General features: G+C 40.8%; 1 protein-coding gene across 1 annotated transcript in view; it reads left to right on the forward strand.

Annotated features, from left to right (window-relative positions):
- LOC100756511 (dual 3',5'-cyclic-AMP and -GMP phosphodiesterase 11A) overlaps positions 1–18,649 on the forward strand; it is a 361,367-nt gene that overhangs the window by 141,718 nt on the left and 201,000 nt on the right. Inside the window, exon 5 of the mRNA XM_027420128.1 lies at positions 3,732–3,796. Within this exon, the coding sequence (XP_027275929.1) occupies positions 3,732–3,796 (65 nt within the window). The remainder of the gene's footprint in view (positions 1–3,731; positions 3,797–18,649) is intronic.

Here is an 18,649-nt window from a genome sequence, read left to right on the forward strand (position 1 = left end):
AACTCCATGCACATTATGGGCCCCAGGCTGATGCTTCGATGCCTCCCTGACCTTGTCTGGTTTCCAGTCTCACTACTTACTGTACTTATTCATTACTCTCTTGATGGAACTCAGGCCTGCGGCTCTTTTATTCTTATATCATTGGCCACTAGCTGTAGGATATTAAGTGTTCCTCTTTCTTACCATCCCGGGTTCCTAGCTGTACCCCTAAATAATTATCTTCTACACAACCTAGTGGTCCATTCAGGGCTTTCACCAAGTATTTCACTTATGAAAACATTTTATCCACATTTTTCATATATCCATATATTCTTTTCAAGTTTAAATACTTCATCTTCTTTCTAATCCTTCTCAATTCAATACCAAAAGAACTTAAAGTTTTTGAGAGGTGTGGATGGTACCACATGCTTATAGTCTCAGTTTAGGGGGCTGAAGCAGATGTTTGGGAGAGTGAAGACATACTTGGCTACAGAGTGAAATTCTTTCTCAAAACAACAGTGATAACAAATAAACACTAGCATCTATGATTTTAAAAATGTAAAAATGTAAGTGAACAAATATTGTGAGTGTTGTCCTATATATGTAATGGCATGAGAGGCTTTCCAAGGAAAAAGGAAAAAGAGAAAATCAAGTCAACAAATTCAAATCTGAAGTATGCCGCATAGAGGTAAAATAACACTTGCTTTGAGCTGCTAAAGAACCTAAGTAAAGGGGAAAAATTATAGATTTAATAATTCCCTCCATCTAGAAGAAGGAATCACATTTGGCCATCAAAAAAATTCTGATCCTGGGCTTTAAAGTTTGAATTATTTTATTGAGAGAGAAAGGGGGAAGGGAGGAAGGGAGGAAGGGGTAGGAGATGAACATGAACATAAGAATTGGCCCATGAGATTATGCATATGTATATTCTACACTCATGCATAATGTATGCATTATGTATTATACATGCATGTAGAGGCCAGGGACAATGTTAGCTTTTATACCTCAAATGTCACCCACCTTGTTTTTAAAGACAGTGTCAGGGTCTCTCATTGACCTGGGACTCAACAAGTAGGCCAAGCTGGCTGGCCAGTGACTGTAGGGAATCTGCTTGTCTCTGTCTCCACAGCGGTGGAATTACTAGCATGTGTCACCTCACACAATATTTTTATTACATACTCCAGTGAATCGAACACAAGTCTTTTTGTTTGTGTGGCAAGCACTTTGCCTACTGAACTGTGATCCCAGCCTTAAATTCTTTATTTATAAATCTTACATTTTTTATTTGTTTTTTAAGACAGACTTTTCTCTGTGTAGCTTTGGAGCCTGTCCTAGAACTTGCTCTGTTCTAGGCCTCAATTCACAGAGATCACCTACCTCTGCCTCCCAAGTGATGGGATTAAAGTTGTGCATCACCACCACCCTTTTAAAAAATAATTTGTTTGTATTTTATGTACATTAGTATTTTACCTGTGTGAAGGTGTCAGATCCCCTAGAACAGTGGTTATAGACAGTTGTTACTTGCCATTTGAGTGCTGGGAATTGAACCCAGGTCCTCTAGAAGAGCAGCTAGTGCTCTTAACTGCTGAATCATTTCTCCAGCCCCTCTTTTTTTTTTCTTTTTTTTCATTCATTTATTTAGCTCATAAATAAAGTCATGCACAATTATGATACACAATACAGTATGTTCACAATGGCATGGCTAAATTAAACCAATTAACATGTTATATCACACATATTCATCATTTTTGTTTTGAGAACACTTAAAGTATACTATCTCACAACTTTTAAAATATAGCATATTGTTATCAACCATATTTATCATGCTCTCAGTAGACCTCAAGACTTCACAGAGTCCATGCCTCTTGTCCAACTGCAGTTTTATATCCTTAAACCAATCGTTTCCCCATTGTTAAAAGACCCACATTGAAGCCTAATAGCCACAATTCTGCTCTCTGTTCCCATAAGTTCATCATTTCTAGGTTACACATAAAATTGAAATTGTGTGACATTTGTCTTCCAGTGTGTCACTTATTTTTTTTTTTTTGGCAAGCATATAACTTTACTACTTACTAAAGATGAAATCAAATTTGCATGCACAGGTGAGCACTCTCTGAAACACCTTGGATTCATCACATATTTTAGTTTCAATTAGCATATATATTATATAAAAAGAGCAATAATGGCAATATGTTATGCATCAATAGCAGCAACAGCTTTTCCAGGTTCTGCAGTCATTTGAACAAAATTGTAGAGACATCCAGCACATTCCATTTAAAAAACAAAAAACAAAAACAAAAAAACAAACAAACAAACAACAACAAAAAAGTAAAAAACAAAATCCCAGAAAACAGCGAAGTTCTGTTACTCTTGTGGTACTTGACACCATCTTTTTTTTTTTATTAGCTTCTCAGTCATCATCTGGGAAGAAACCATTCTGGGCACCATCATTAAAAACATCTCTGATAAAGCATGGTCACTACTATGTATCATAAAGCAGGTCCACATATGAGTGAGTACATGTCATGTTTGTCTTTTTGTGATTGGGTTACCTCGCTCAGAATGGTTTCTTCGAGTTCCATCCATTTTCCTGCAAATTGCAAGATTCCATTGTTTTTTTCTGCTGAGTAGTGCTCCATTGTATAAATGTACCACAATTTCTCTATCCATTCTTCGGTTGAGGGGCATCAAGGCTGCTTCCTGTTTCTGGCTATTACAAATAATGCTGCTATGAACATGGTTGAACATATGTTCTTGTTGTATGAATGTGCTTCTTTTGGGTATATGCCTAGGAGTGGAATTGCTGGATCTTATGGTAGACTCATTCCCATTTTCTTGAGGAGTCGCCATACTGATTTCCACAGTGGCTGTACACGTTGGCACTCCCACCAGCAGTGGAGGAGTGTTCCTCTTTCTCCACATCCTCTCCAGCATAAACTGTCATTGTATTTTTGATTTTAGCCATTCTGACAGGAGTAAAATGGTATCTCAGAGTTGTTTTGATTTGCATTTCCCTGATGACTAAGGATGTTGAACAAGCAAGCCAGTTAGCAGCACTCTGGTGTGGCTTCTGCCTCAATTCCTGCGTCCGGGTTTCTGCCTTGAGTTCCTTCCCTGATTTTCCTCATTGATGGAGTGTGACCTAAGAGTTTTAACTGGAATAATGCCTTTCATCTCCATGTGACTTTGGAACATGGAGTTTTATCACAGCAATCGAACCCCTAAGACAGCCATTGAAAGAATGCTGGCCCAAATGGCTGCATTTAACAGATTTTTTTTTTTTTAATGATACTGTCATCATCCAGGACAACGTAGTCAGAAGCACTGGGCTTTGATTTTCTTTTGCACAGCAATCTATGCTTTTCTTCTTGCATGAAATCCATTTGCACATGCCTCCTTGGTAATAAAATGGCAGGATTAAGCCTAGAGCATGAGTTTTTAAGAAGGAAGAACTTGCTGTACTTTAGGCAAAATAATGGAAAGAAATTACAAATAATGAAATATCAAGAATGCAAACCCAGGTACCAAACAAATCTGGTAAAGTGATATTGGCAATGTCTGGTAAGTAAGAAGGCAAGCACAAGATGTGGATTAGACCTTTCTTCTTTTATCTTGGCACCTCACCACTTAAAATGGCTCTTTAATCCTCAATTAATGTAATGATCATTACAGAGATGAAAGCTGTTATTGCATCATGTTAAACTGTGGGAAGCTTTAAGTGACCTGGATTTACCTTTCTCTGTATGACACAGGTGGTGAAGTTCACCAAATCCTTTGAACTGATGTCCCCAAAGTGCAGTGCTGATGCTGAGAGCAGGTAAGGCTTATGGTCTCCTGCTTGTCTATTGATCGTTTGTCCTCGGTGTTTGCTGTGTTTGATAATTCCTTGAAGATGGAGTTACTCTTTCCCTGTATCATCAAGTGCATCCATTTATCACTCATTTGAACTTCAGGACTTAAATAAAATCTACTGCTGAACAAATGAGTGTGTGTATGATACATCTCCTTTGCCCTGTGTTTTTAAGACAAAGTTTTAGAACAAGAACGTCTGGTGGTGCTAGCCTCTTAGCCTCTCTGCTTGGGAGACTGCGTCAGGCAAGGCACACCATGGCTGTGGAGTAAGACCAAGGCCAGCTTGGGAAACTTAGTGGGATCTTGTCTCAAAACAAATACTGAGAGGGGGTCTGAGGGTCTAACTCAGTAGTAGAGAGCTTGCTGGAGTGTGCATGAAGTCTCTGGGTTCACTGTCAGTAGTGCAAAAACAGAAAATACTAAAATTTAATACTTGTGATGTGGTTATAATCTTGCCTGCTCTTTCCTGAACTTTATAATAGTTTGAGACTTAAAAATGAGCTGAACTCAGAATTGCTATTGCAAGCAGTGTGGAATAGCAGTGGTGGAAGCCTGTTTTCTTCAACCCCTTGTCGTGTGTGTGTGTGTGTGTGTGTGTGTGTGTGTGTGTGTGTTTTCTCACGCTAAGCATTTGCACCAAACATCTAACATTGAAGCTGTGAATAACATTCATTTTTAAAAAATCTTTCCTAATTATTCAGAAAACACAACTTTCTACTTTATTCTGGCCCTTTTATTCTCTTTTGCTTGCTCATATTTATTTATTTATTTATTCATCTGTGTATTTATTTACTTATTGGTTGTTTGAGACAGGGTTTCTCTGTGTAGCATTGACTGTCCTGGAACTCACTTTGTAGGCCGGGCTGTCATCGAACTCACTGAGATCCACCTGGCTCTGCCTCCCAGGTGCTGGGATTAAAGGTATGCCCACTTGTTCATATTTATTTAACTAAGAATATCTTCTCCTGACAAGAAACAGGGAGTTTCCTGCAGTTTGTCTCTGTTGGCATCTTTGAGGCTATAACAATAAAAGTGAGGGTCAGGTATGACCAGTGAGTACCCCTTAGCTTTGCACTTCTGGAAATAATAGCTGGGCTACTACAAAAGTTGATTCTCTTGACGTTAGTCATCTCTGGAGGAAAGCCTAAGAAGTGATAAAAATTAAGCAAAATGCAAAGATTTAGCGAAAGGAGGTTAAGTGCTAAAGACAATATGAGGATGTTACTGCTGCTACTGACATCAGTCTCAATAGTACAAGCAGCTTCTATTCATTAAGTGCCAAGTGTGCTGATGAGAGTGTTTCACATACCCAAGTCTTTTGAAGTAGACGTAGTTAACCCTAAGAGACAGAAGTGAAAATCAAGGGTTGACAATGTCCTAGCTGGCCTTAACTGTCAACTTGACACAACCTAGAAGCACCTAAAAAAGGAATCTCAACTGAGTGATTGTCTTCATCAGGTTGGTTGTGGGCATGTCTGTGAAAGACTGTGTTGATTGTCTACATTGATGTAGGAGGTTCCAGATCACTGTAGGTGGCCCCATCCCCTAGGCATGTAGTCCAAGGCTATATAAGAATGCCAGTTAAGCCCAAGCAAGTGAGAAAGCCAGAGACTGGGCAGCAAGCAGCAACCCTCCATGGTTTCTTCTGTTAGCTGCTGCTGACTTCCTATCCTGACTTCCCTCATGGTAGACTGTGACCTGGAAGTGTAACCCAAGTAAATACTTTCCTTCCCAAAGTTGTTTTTCTCAGAATGTTTTATCACAGGAGTTAAAAGGAAACTAGAATAAGCAAGTTTGTCACTTGACCAAGGCCCTGTGACAAATAACAAGGAGCCTTACAGTCAAGGACAATAGAACTCTTCTGAACTTTAAACTTTGATTCTGTTGTGACATTTAACTTAAAATCTGACAATTGACCCCATACAATGAATATCTCTTAGGTTAATGTTTCCCAGGTCTAGTTGATCAATCAGAATCAAGTTTGGAGAATTTGGCAAAAACTTAATTCTCAGGTGTATACTGAGATATTCGTATTAAATATATTGGAAATGAAACACCAAGATCTATATAGTCAAAGGGCCATCCTGGTAAAATCCTGTATCAATACCCAAGGAAGACTAGATTATTTTTTTAAAAAAAAATGTATTATTGCCTTTAATTTTAGAAAATAGATACCATCTTAGTTACTTCCAGAAACACCAGACAAAAAACAACTTTAAAAGGAAGGAAGGAAGGTTTGCTCTGGCTTACAGTTTGAGTATAAGTCTGTAATGGCAGGAGAGTCATGGTGGCAGACACATGAGGCAGCTGGTCATATCCCATTCAGTCAGGAAGCAGAGTCATGAATGGGTTTACTCACGTCACTTCTGCTTTTATTCAGTCCAAGCCCCCAGCCCACAGTACCACCTACACTTAGGGTGAATCTTCCCACCTCAGGTATTCTAATCTAGAATATCTGCCACAGATCTGTCAAAGGTTTGTCTCCTAAGTGGTTCTAGGTCCTCAAAGGTTGGAAATCAGATCAGTGTTTGCCATCACACGTATTTTTATCAGCTGTATGAAATTAAGGGAGGGCTCTGCTACACAGTACGTAATTCCATTTATAGGGCCCTCTTTCAACAAGCACAATTAAAGCAGCAGAAACCAGAGCAGTAGCGGATGGAGGTAGAGGAGAGAGCTTGAGAAAGGAAGACAGGGGTGGAGCTTGTGGTAGCATGTCTCTGTCTCACTAGTGACGATGCTTGAACTGATAGATACAAAGACATTTGAAAGAATTCACAGAACTCATACTAAAAATGACTTGGGATCTCTGTGGTTTACAATTTAAACACATGTTACAATAGCAGGATGAAGCTTTTAAGGGAAGTTTTTATATTCATGAACATGCAGTTGTGTTGACATCTGTATTTCATGTTGACCAATCCCTACCTAACAAAGACACGTAAGTATAGAGTCACTGAGATATACTCTGGAATTTTCCTAAATAGAATGTTGTAAAATAATTAAGATGTTAGAGAAAATATCTATGGATGCTAACTGCATTAGTCACATCTCACATGCTGTGTCTGCCATCTGTGTGGGCTCTCTGCAGTTACTGGAGCATCTCCTTTAACATCCCATGCTTCAGGATTGCTGATTTTTCTACTTCTGCGCATGTTCACTCGGTCACTTCAGAGTGAAGCATTTCTGGCCTAACAATTATTTCCAAGAACTTCCATGTCAAAGTGAAATGACCCAAGGCTCAGGGTGCCCTTGAAATACTTTCTGATAATAAAAATAAAGGTCAGCTTTTCTTTAAAAAGACATTTAAAAATGCCTTTGAACTCTGACATTCTGAGATAGTCCCGTTCATCTTTCTATTTATGGCTTCTAAATTAATGGAGGATGTTCATCTAGCTCAGAAGACCTTCCATTCTTTGCCCAGTAATTTTCCTCTTGCAGATGTGGAGTCCTCCAGGAATATATTGGAAGTGAACGGAATAAAGACAGCAGCTCCAACACGGAGTTGGCCAGAGGCACGGTGGGGGTGTTGAAACAAGCTCCAAGGCTCCAAATCACAGCCTGTTCTGTACACATTGTCAGTCTTTCCTTTTGCCTTGAAGCATATAATATCTTCCCTGCAGATGAGGTCCATTAAAGCCCCTGGGCCTGGGAACATCACTCAGGATTATAACAGCACAGCTTTAGAGGGGGGTTCCTATAGCTTCAGGTAAAGATTCTTCGGGATACTACTGCCTACTAATAAACTCCAGTTTGAGCCTTGCTGATTCTTAGCTATAATCCTTGAGACTTAATATTTAACAAATCGGTTTTATCACTGACTCATCCATTCCATTTAGGCTCCTAAGCAACCAGGTTCTTTGTCATAGAGTTGTAGTGTCTCTGCCTATAGTCTATATTCAACCAGGTCTGCAACTGGAAGTTGTTTGCACTATCTCTCTCAGTGAGACACAAACCAGGTTTAGGACATCTTTGACAATACCTCCTTCTTACTGTGTCACCTCAGGTTTCTTCTACTGATAGGAAATGCATTTGCATTGCATTAGCTTCCTATGACTTCTACCTTATTAAAATTTGTTTGTAAGTTTATTCACCTCTTTATATACTGATGGTCTGTTGCTCAGGGCTGGGAACTGTGTTAGATGATGGGGCTATGGAGACTTAAAAGCAGAACAGGAGTCTGTCCTAATGGTCAACAAACAGCGAAAGTGGAAAAGGAACATAGTAGAATATAGTATAAACATAATATAACATGAAAATGTCACCAGATCTGACCCAGCCTCCAGACTATAACTACAAGGAATCACATTAACAGTGATAACTCCTATTGCTACTCAGTCAATTCTCCTTTGTGAGTCAGGTGTCCAGAACCTTGTAAAAATAACCTTTAAAGATTTCAGCATCTCTGGGATGCCTTGAAACCAAGTTTATTCTGAATCATCATTTCTCCCAAGCACTCATACACAGCAACTGTCCTTTTGGACATGGCTCAATACAAACTGCTGGGATGGGGCTCCCGTCTGCTCCATCCTAGAACTCCCAAGTATATCACAGGAGTATTGGCCACTGTTCTGCCACAGCTCCCAGCACTGTCTTAGATGTACCAGTTACTTTCCAAAACCTGAACAAGACTGATAATTTGTGTGGAAATCAGGGTAGGTGTGCTTTCCCTAACATGTGACCTAGTGTGTTGCCTGGCCCTAATTGGCCATGTGTGTATCCTGCTTTTTATAAACTGTTGAATTCTGAAAGCTTTTGTCTATAGACCTTTTTTCTCCATGGGACCCAGACTTAATCCTTTAGGCCAGGGTTACTAATGGGTGCTGGTTAGTTTTTTGTCCACTTGACATAATTAGGGTCATCTGGGAAGATGAAACCTCAGTTGATAAAATACCTCCATCAGCTTGGCCTGTAGGCAGATCTATGGGGCATTTTTTTTAAAATTAGTGATTAATGTGGGAGGGTGCAGCTCACTGTGGGTGGTGCAGCTCCTGGTCAGGTGGTCCGGGTTGTATGAGAAAGCCAGGTGAGCAGTACACAAGGAACAAGCCCGTAAAGCAGCACTCCTCTGTGGTCGCTCCTTCAGTTCCTGCCTTCAGAGTCCTGTCTCTAGTTCCTGCTTCAACTTCCCTTCATGGTGGACTGTAATTAGGATGTATAAGCCAAATAAACTCTTTCCTCCCCAAGATGCATACGGTCAATGATTTAATCATAGCAACTGAGAAGCAAAATAGGATAGAAAAAGAACAAAGACTGAGATTCAAAAACACTGAGCTATACTTTGATTTCTCTCTTGTTCTTCCTTCTCAGTCAACTTGTTCAGATGCTTAGGCCACGTCCTTGTAGACCTTTCCTTTCATAGTCATCAACTCATGCAAATAAATGTCCCTTCAGATGAAAGCATGCCTCTGTTTAGGTTCTTATGTTCTGCTGTCAGTGGTGACAAAGATTTAACATCTTCCCATGCAGGGTTTGTACAGGGTGTTATATTAATACAAGGGAAGGTATCTATAGAGAAAGAAAAATATTTTTCTCTCTGGCCTTCTGAGTTATTTGCTGAGACAGGACCCTATTGATAAAAGGTAAAAGAAAGACAGGTGTTCCTACCATGTCTTCTTCATGTATGTGTGAGAGCCACTCAGGGGAAGGTAAGTAACTCTTAAGAAAAGGTTCGGAGCTATGGCTTTTTTAACATCTTCAACAAGAAGGATGGTCACTGGAGAGATGGCTCAGGGGTAAAGAGTACCTGCTGCTCTTGCAGGAAATTCTGGTTTGATTCCCAGCACCCACATGGCAGCTTAAAAGCATCTGTAACTCCAGTTCCAGGGGATCTGGCATCTTCTTCTGGACACCTTCACACTAAGTGTGCACATAATAAACATGCATGCATACATGTAGGCAATGTACTCATATACAGAAAGTAAAAAATAAACCTTTTTTAAAAAGAAAGAATGATGTCTTTTGGGGAAGTGACAAAAGAAAAGAGGTGTTGACTACAGGGCATTAAATTATAGGAAGGAAAATACATGGAGTCAATAAAACTTGTTATGTGGATTTCTCTGGTCCATCTCCTGGCTAGCAATGGTTTAAGGTTGTCCGGTGGTCAACTTTTGTCCTTCCTCATATGACAGGAGGAAAGGTGCCCTTGTAAATAAATGTATGACTTACTTTATGGCAGAGAACTTTTCTTGGATCTGCTTCTCAATTTTTCTCAGCACAAAATAATCCTATGGTACATGGCAGGTTTTTGTGTGACATGTTATTGTTTCCTATGGCAACCAGCTCATTTGAGGAAAATGGGAGGTAACTCTCAAGGAAAGCCTTGGATGTGGTAAGACTTCAGTCAGGTCTTATAGGACCTAACCAACCTGGGGGTGTGAGATGTCATCAGCAGCATGTGTGAGCATCAGGGCTGTGAGTTGTTGTCACAAGGATCATCATTATTGCTAATGATGGTCCCTAATTCCCTGTTACATCCAGCTGCCCAGAATGCCACTGGACTGAGGAGAGAATCCTACCATGATCTTTTGTTATGTTCAGAGCCTCCTAATGAGCTTAGCAACTGACTTGCTCAATTTCTACAATAGGTAGTGATGTGATGAAGTTTGTGCCTTGAAAAGTCATGTGGACTAGAATGTAGAAGGATTACAGGATGATAAACTGAGGTCTCCAGGGGCTAAGTCCTGCATGTAGCAAGGACTCTTTTGTAGAGGATCTGCGTGGATCCCCTGTCCTTAACTCTGCCAGATCAACAGCCATCATCCTTTGGCTGCTCTTTCTATCCCATTGTCTCTAGGACCTTCACTCCACTTACCTTTTCCCTGGTTATGCTCCATCTCTTGAGGTTTTTTTAAGAAGTGACCCAGGATGGAACATGCTTTCTTAGTGTTTATAGAATCAGGATGCATCAAAGAGAGACAAGCCCTCCCCTTGTTCACAATGTGGCACTGTCTCTGTGAGGATGCTCTGGGTCATCTTGTGTTGTCAATATGGACATGCACACAAAAAATAGGACCTTGCCCTTCTTCCACCCTGGGTCTCACTCTGGGACTTTTCATCAGAAAGCTACCATGGTGAAACAGCTGAGTAAATCTCCTTAGATCTCTTCTTCTGCTTTTAAAAGACTTCCATTTCTAGCTTTACTGGACAAGGCTTTATGTGATGACATACTCTTAAGAGACAAAACAACATTTAAAGAAATATTAACACATAATTTTTACTTAAAATATCCTGGCCGTATTTTATGTATGAATATTTCCAGTATGAGTATGAATACTTTAAAAATTGAACTTTCTAGCCAGGCAGTGGTGGTAAATAGCTTTAATACCAGCACCAGGGAGGCAGAAGCACGTGCATCTCTGTGAGTCTGAGGCGAGCCTGGTTTACAGAGCGAGTTCCAGGACTGGCACCATAGCTACTAAGAAGCCCTTTCTGAAAACACACACACACACACACACACACACACACACACACACACACACACACAAATGAATTTTCTTAGCTCTTATATTTAAAGTATCAAGAAATGGTGACCTGGTATCTATAATTTCTAGAAGGCTACAACTACACGAAAGGATTTTTTTCAAATAATAATTTAATGGAAATATAGCAAGTAAAACCCAAGTTCTGTAACCACTTTATATTCTGAGATTAAGGAAACTGTAGGGGCAAACTAACTTTTTTTTAAACAGAAAGAACTAATTCATATATTTCCATTTGTTCCAACCAGAAAGATCAGAGAAAAATAAAACCAGAAATCTTGGAGCATCTATCTAGTAGGACAGAGCCCTTTGTTTATGGCTGTGGCTCGAGCTTAATTGTTGAGTGCTTGTCAAGCATGTGCAAAGTCTTGGGTGTGATCCCTAGAATCTTGAGAATGGAAAACAAATGACCTTTTGGTTGATGAGTCTTTGAAAAAGCATGCAGATCAGTAGATAGCTCCAGTAGTTAGAGAGATAAGGCATACTCTTATAAAAGAGAAGGGAATTTGTCAGAAAAATGGCCTGCCTGAGTTGTTTACTGCCATATCCCAGAACCCATCGGTGTTGCCTTCCATGGCAACATTGACTTTACAGATGGAGCTACAACCTTGAGCTACACTCTTCCCTAAGGATTTATATACAGTTAATGCTTGATGGGGAGGGAGAGCCTTTTCTTCAATGTTCTAACCACTGACAAGGTGCCAATGTTCCTATAAACAAACATTCACCCATGCTATAAGCAACACTAATGAAACTCATTAGGACAGCTAACACACACACACACACACACACACACACACACACACACACACACACACAGGAGGAGGATGAGGTAGAGGAGGAAGAAATGAAAGGAAAAGAGATAAGACATTTGTAGGAAAAATAGAGTCAGCAGGAGGGGATAAGAGAAGGTAAAGGGTAAATATGATTGACGCACACTGTGCACATGTATGAAAATGTCATAGCCCATTATTATGTATAATTAACATGTCAAAAGACTATTTAACAAAGAAGTTCTAGCTAGGCAGATGATCACCAATCATCTGAATGGGTGCTAGTTAATCACAAGGGTCTTTGTAAATGAAGTCACTATGGTGACAGAGGCAGAAATTGAAGTAATGCAGTTTGAAAGGCAGCCTGTCATTGCTGGCTTTGAAGACAAAGAAGAGGGCCATGAACTAGGCAATGTGGAAGCCTCTGGAAACTGGAAGAGGTGAGAGAATGCAGTATCTATCTCCTAGAGAATCACAAGGTATTCACCTGCCGCTGTTTGAAGCCAATTGTGGACCTCCAACTGCCAGGAATCAGGTTACACACACACACACACACACACACACACACACACACACACACACACACACACACACACAGAGTAAAAAGCCCGAGGTCTGGACTTGAAATCCCACCAGTTCCCACCCTGAAAAGTTCTGCTGCACCCCTACGCCCACCCCCAAGAAAAGCTGTATAAACCCTGTCTTCTGCTTTTGTGTGGGGTTTGTTGTGTGGTGGTTTTGTTGTTTTGTTTTGTTTTTGGTATTCCTTGGCTCCCTGACTGCCAGGCTACCTTTCCATCTGAACTGTAATGCTTGCACATGGAGTTTATGGTAATTTGTTATGGGGGCAGCAGGACACTGATGCAGGGGTTAATTTGGAAAGCAGTCAAGAAGAGAATTCAGGACAAAATGAAAGACTGGAAGAGAGATGAGCAAAGTCATCAAGGATCCAGTGGTTGAGGGGCGCACTTGGAGCTAAACTTGGGAGAAACATGCCCACCAAGAACCTCCCATGTAACGGATTTGTGGGATTCGAGTATTGTTCTCCCTTTTAGTCTGTGCCTGTTTCATCCTTCCATAGCACATGCCTGCTGCAGTAAGCTGCTCTCAGAGTTCTTCCCTCTGCAGGAATCTAGAAGAGCTCTGACCTCGACAGGCCATAATTTCTGGTCATAAAAGGCCACTTCTGAGAAAACAAAGACAGAAAAAGAGAGAGAGGGATCTTTTAAGAGTCAAGAAACACACACACCACACACACACACACACACACACACACACACACACACACACACACACAGAGAGAGAGAGAGAGAGAGAGAGAGAGAGAGAGAGAGAGACAGAGACAGAGACAGAGACAGAGACAGAGACAGAGACAGAGATGGAGAGACAGAGAGGCAGAGGATCTCATGTTGCTGAGCCTGGCCTCAAACTCCTAATGTCGGGATTACAGATGTACACCATAATTGCCTGGCTTCTAAAAACATTTAAGATGAGAGGTAGATTTGTTTTAAATGTTATTTCAGAGAAATGGTGTTGTTTAAAGACTGATTCCCCATCCAAAATTCATGTCTACCCCAACCCTTGATAGGAGACCTCATTTGGACACAAAGATAGAACTATGTAGGCATCTTGAAATTTAAATAAAGCTTACTCACTGGCCAGTGACTGGTGTCCTTCTAAAGGAGGAGAGACACAGAGGCACAGGGGCAAAAGCCATGTAAAGCCAGGGAGAAACTGGAGGGTGTCATCTTCAAGCTAGGACCCCAGCACTGTGAGGGAAGAAATAACTATTGCTTTAAAGTTAGAGGTGATTTGTTCCAGCTGTCCCAGGAGACTAATACACTACTTATTAAATGAGGACAATAAAATTGATAATGCCTACTAGATACTTTTTCTAGCAATGGAGTTCCAGGAAGCTATGATTCTGTGAATCCAATATTGTCATTTTAATGATTTCTTATTTAACTGCAGAAGGAGCATTAACTGTTCTGGAAAGTTTAGTGTCATACGTATCTGGTCTCAATGCCACAAATGCCCATGGGATTCAAACATTAACCATTGTCATTTTACAAACGAAGAAACTGAGGCTCAGAGAAGTGAAGTGTGTCACACACAGTATTGAGCTAGAAAATCTTAAGCCAATTTCTGAGAGTAATATTCCACTCAGCAACCTACCTTCCTTGAGTTTATGCCTGGATGGTGTTGCCATCCAGTGCCCATTCTACTAACACCAAGACTGCACTGTCTAAAATCCTCACTTCCTCGGGGGCTGTGCATATGGAAGGACACAAGTCTCATCAACCCATCCAGTAATCCCAGACACTGCAAGGCTGACACATGTGGATCGTGAGTCTGAAGCATGCCTGGGATACCTAGTACGAGCCCTATCTCAAAACAAAACAAGAATAAACAACAACAAAGTCCTCAAACCAACCAGCAGCTACTAAGAAGTTTATAGCATGATTAGAATATTTGGCCATGAAATCCTGAAACAAAAGAACAAAAAAATCTGTCTTCAAAATGCCTTTGACAATTTATTCATTAAAGAATTTTTGCATCAGTTTTAAAAAGCACATGACAATTCATTGATCTTGATTGCTGAATTTTTGAGTTTGAGGTAAATGCTTTGGCCCTTCACTTCTGACCCAACTCTGTATCAAAAACACTAGGAGGAAGGGTTTCAGGTCTCATGAGAGAGTTTGTAAGGGATGTTAGTTTACATGGATCTTTAAATTGCAGAAACCCACATACCCATATAAAACGATGAAGAACTGATACGGAATCCGTAAGGTTAGGAGAGCTTTAATAGATAAACGCCAGCCAGCAGCAAGCCAGAGCATGCCAAAAGCAGCAAGGCAAGGGAGGCAAGAGAGCAAGCCGTGGGCCTTGTCTGTCCCTTTAAAGCCCCCCCCATCACCCTGACATCACCTTGACCACACCCTGATGGGCGTGGTCGGGCACACCTGTAGCCACCTCTTAGGAGGCATGGTTATGGTGTCTCCCTACACCCATATGAGAGGGTACACTGAGAAATTTCGAACACAATGATGGTCAAATTGTTTGAATTGTCAAGGTTTTCTCTTCAAACATGGTATTACTTTCTGAGTGCCCTTGTCATGAATTTTGATGATTTCTGACTTTTACTTAGGAAAGTCAGCACACTTAAGATAGCCTGAGACAGGTATATTTTTAAACAATAAGGAATTAGAGCTGGTCAGATGTTTTGCTCTGTGAGCCCAGGGACAGTAAAGAAAGTAGTTCTCGTTAGTAACAGAAAGCACTGGAGTGCTGTTTTCACTTCTGCTGTGTGCTGAGTGCTAAGGCCAAATTCTCACAGAAGCTGCTTCATTTGTTCTCATGGTACTGATAAGGGAATGTGTCTGGGGATGCATAGGTGACAGAAGCCATGTTGGGACACAGCCCGACTCTATCATTTGGTTTCTCAGCCATTCCACTTACTGGTTCTGAATGTATTAACAGGAAAACTTTACTGCAACCACCAGAAGAGCATAATGTCTACACTTAGTAACTAATCAATAAATATCTAGAAAATGAATGATTTAATGACATTGAAAATAGTGATGATGACTGCTGTCCTAGGTGGCAGCTGTGACACAGCTATTGCCTCATAGCTGTTTGTATCACCACTTTGTGTATTGTGCATTGTTGGTGCTACATGTCTGGGATTAAATGCTGATTAATATTTTCTTTTTTAATTTTTATTTAAATTGAAAACAATCTTATTTTACATCCCAATCCCAATTCCCTCTCCCTCCCATCGTCCTCCCGCCCCCCCAACCATCCTTCCATCTCACCTCCCATCCACTCCTCAGGGAGGGTGAGGCACCTATCAAAGTCTGTCACATCATTTGGGGCAGGACCTAGACCCTCCCCTGTGTATTTAGGCTGAAAGAGTGTCCCTCCATAGGGAATGGGCTCTCAAAGCCCTTTCGTATACTAGGAATAAATACTGGTTCCACTGCCAGAGGCCCCATAGACTGCCCAAGCCCCCCAACTGACACCCACGTTCAGGGGGCCTGATTCGGTCTTATGCTGGTTCCCCAGCTGTCAAACTTCTGTGAGCTCCCATTTGCTCAGATCAGCTGTTTCTGTGAATTTCCCCAGCATGGCCTTGACCCCTTTGCTCATCACTCCTCCCTCTCTACAACTGGATTCCAGGAATTCAGCTCAGTGCTTAGCTGTGAATCTCTGCTTCTGCTTCCATCAGCTACTGGATGAAGGCTCTATGATGGCATTTTAAGGTAGTCAGTAATCTCATTATAGGGGAAGGGCATTTAAGGCAGCCTCTCCACTCTTGCTTAAATTCTTAGTTGGGGTCAGCCTTGTAGATTCCTGGAGATTTCCCTAGTGCCAGATTTCTCGTTAAGCCCATAATGGCTCCCTCTATTAAGGTGTCTCTTTCCTTCCTCTCCATCTCTGTTCTTCTCCTTCCTGATCGCTCATGTTCTCCTCCTCCCCTCCTTTTTCTCCTACCCCCTTCCCTCTACACGAATGCTCCCAATTTACTCAGGAGATCTTGTCCCTTTCCCTTCTCCAGGGGACCATGTATGTTTCTTTTAGGATCCTCTTTGTTTCCTAGCTTCTCTGGGGTTGTGGATTGTAGGCTGGTAATCCTTTGCTCTATGTCTAATATCCACTTATGAGTGAGTACATACCTTGTTTTTCTTTCTGTGTCTGGGTAACCTCATTCAGAATGGTTTCTTCCAGTTCCATCCATTTGCCTGAGAATTTCTAGATGTCATTTTTTTTCCCATTGAGTAGTACTCCATTGTGTGAATGTACCGCATTTCTTTATCCATTCTTTGGTTGAGGGACATCTAGGTTGCTTCCATATTCTTGTTACTACAAATAATGTTTCTATGAACATAGTTGTACAGATGTCCTTATGGTAGGAATGTACATCCCTTGGGTATATGCCTAAGAGTGGAATTGCTGCATCTTGAGGTAGACTGATACCCATTTCCTGAGAAACTCCCATACTGATTTCCAAAGTGGCTGTACAAGTTTACAGTGGAGGGGTGTTCCCCTTACCTCACATCCTCTCCAGCATAAATGGTCATTGGTGTTTTTGATTCTGGCCATCCTGACAGGTGTAAGGTGGTATCCCAGAGTTGTTTTGATTTGTATTTCCCTGATGGCTAAGGATTTTGAGCAATTTTTATGTGTCTTTTGCCCATTTGAGATTCCTCTATCAAGAATTTTCTATTTAGATCTGTACCCTCTTTTTAAAATTGGATTATTTGGTGTTTTGGTGACTAGCAAGCAATCTACACATTCAATGCAATACCCATCAAAATCTCAACACAATTCTTCACAGACCTTTAAAGAACAACACTCAACTTTATATGGAAAAACAAAAAACCTAGGATAGCCAAAACAACCCTCTACAATAAAAGAACTTATGGAGGCATCACCATCCCTGTCTTCAAGGTCTAGTATAGAGCTATAATAATGAAAACAGCTTGATATTAGCACAAAAACAGACAGGTAGACCAATGGAATCAAATTGAAGACCCTGATATTAATCCACACATCTATGTACACCTGATTTTTGAAAAAGAAGCTAAAATTATACAATGGAAAAAAAGAAAGCATCTTCAACAAATGGTGCTGACATAGCTGGATGCTGACATGTAGAAGATTGCAGATAGATCCATATCTATTGCCATGCACAAAACTTAAGTCCAACTGGATCAAAGTCCTCAACATAAATTCAGCCACACTGAACCTCTTAGAAGAGAAAGTAAAAAGTACCCTTGAATGCATTGGCACAGGAGACCACTTTCTGAACAAACCACCAGTAGCACAGACACTGAGATTGACAATTAATAAATGGGATCTTCTGAAACTGAGAAGTTTCTGTAAGGTAAACGACACAGTCAACAGGACAAAACAGCAGCCTACAGAATGGGAAGATCTTGACCAACCCCACATCTGACAGAGGGCTGATCTCCAAAATACTGGTTAATATTTTCAACAAGAATGCACAATAAGAGGATGGAATGATGGTTTGGTGGTCAAGGGCAATTGCTGCCCTTGTAGAGTCCCAAACTTAGTTCCCAGTACCCATATGCTGACTTACCTGTAACTCCATATCCAGGAGATCTTGTGCCCTCTTATGGCTCCATGAATGCCAGACATGCAAGCACGTACAACCATGCAAGCAAATACTAATACATATAAAATAATACATAAATCTGTAAAAAGATTACTCAGTGTCTTTACACTGAAATGAAAAGTTACTGTTTTATTCAAAAGCACGTGAGTAAGGGGGAGAGGAAAATGATACAGTAAGAAGTGTATTTGTCGCCGGGCGTGGCACACATCTTTAATCCCAGAGGCAGAGGCAGGCGGATCTCTGTGAAATCGAGGCCAGCCTGGTCTCCAGAGCAAGTGCCAGGATAGGCTCCAAAGCTACATGGAGAAACCCTGTCTCGAAAAAGAAGAAGAAGAAGAAGAAGAAGAAGAAGAAGAAGAAGAAGAAGAAGAAGAAGAAGAAGAAGAAGAGTATTTGTCATGTAAGCTTAAGGACCAGAGCTCAGA

This window comes from Cricetulus griseus, chromosome 6 (genome assembly GCF_003668045.3).
Source record: "Cricetulus griseus strain 17A/GY chromosome 6, alternate assembly CriGri-PICRH-1.0, whole genome shotgun sequence".
Taxonomy (NCBI): Eukaryota; Metazoa; Chordata; class Mammalia; order Rodentia; family Cricetidae; genus Cricetulus; species Cricetulus griseus.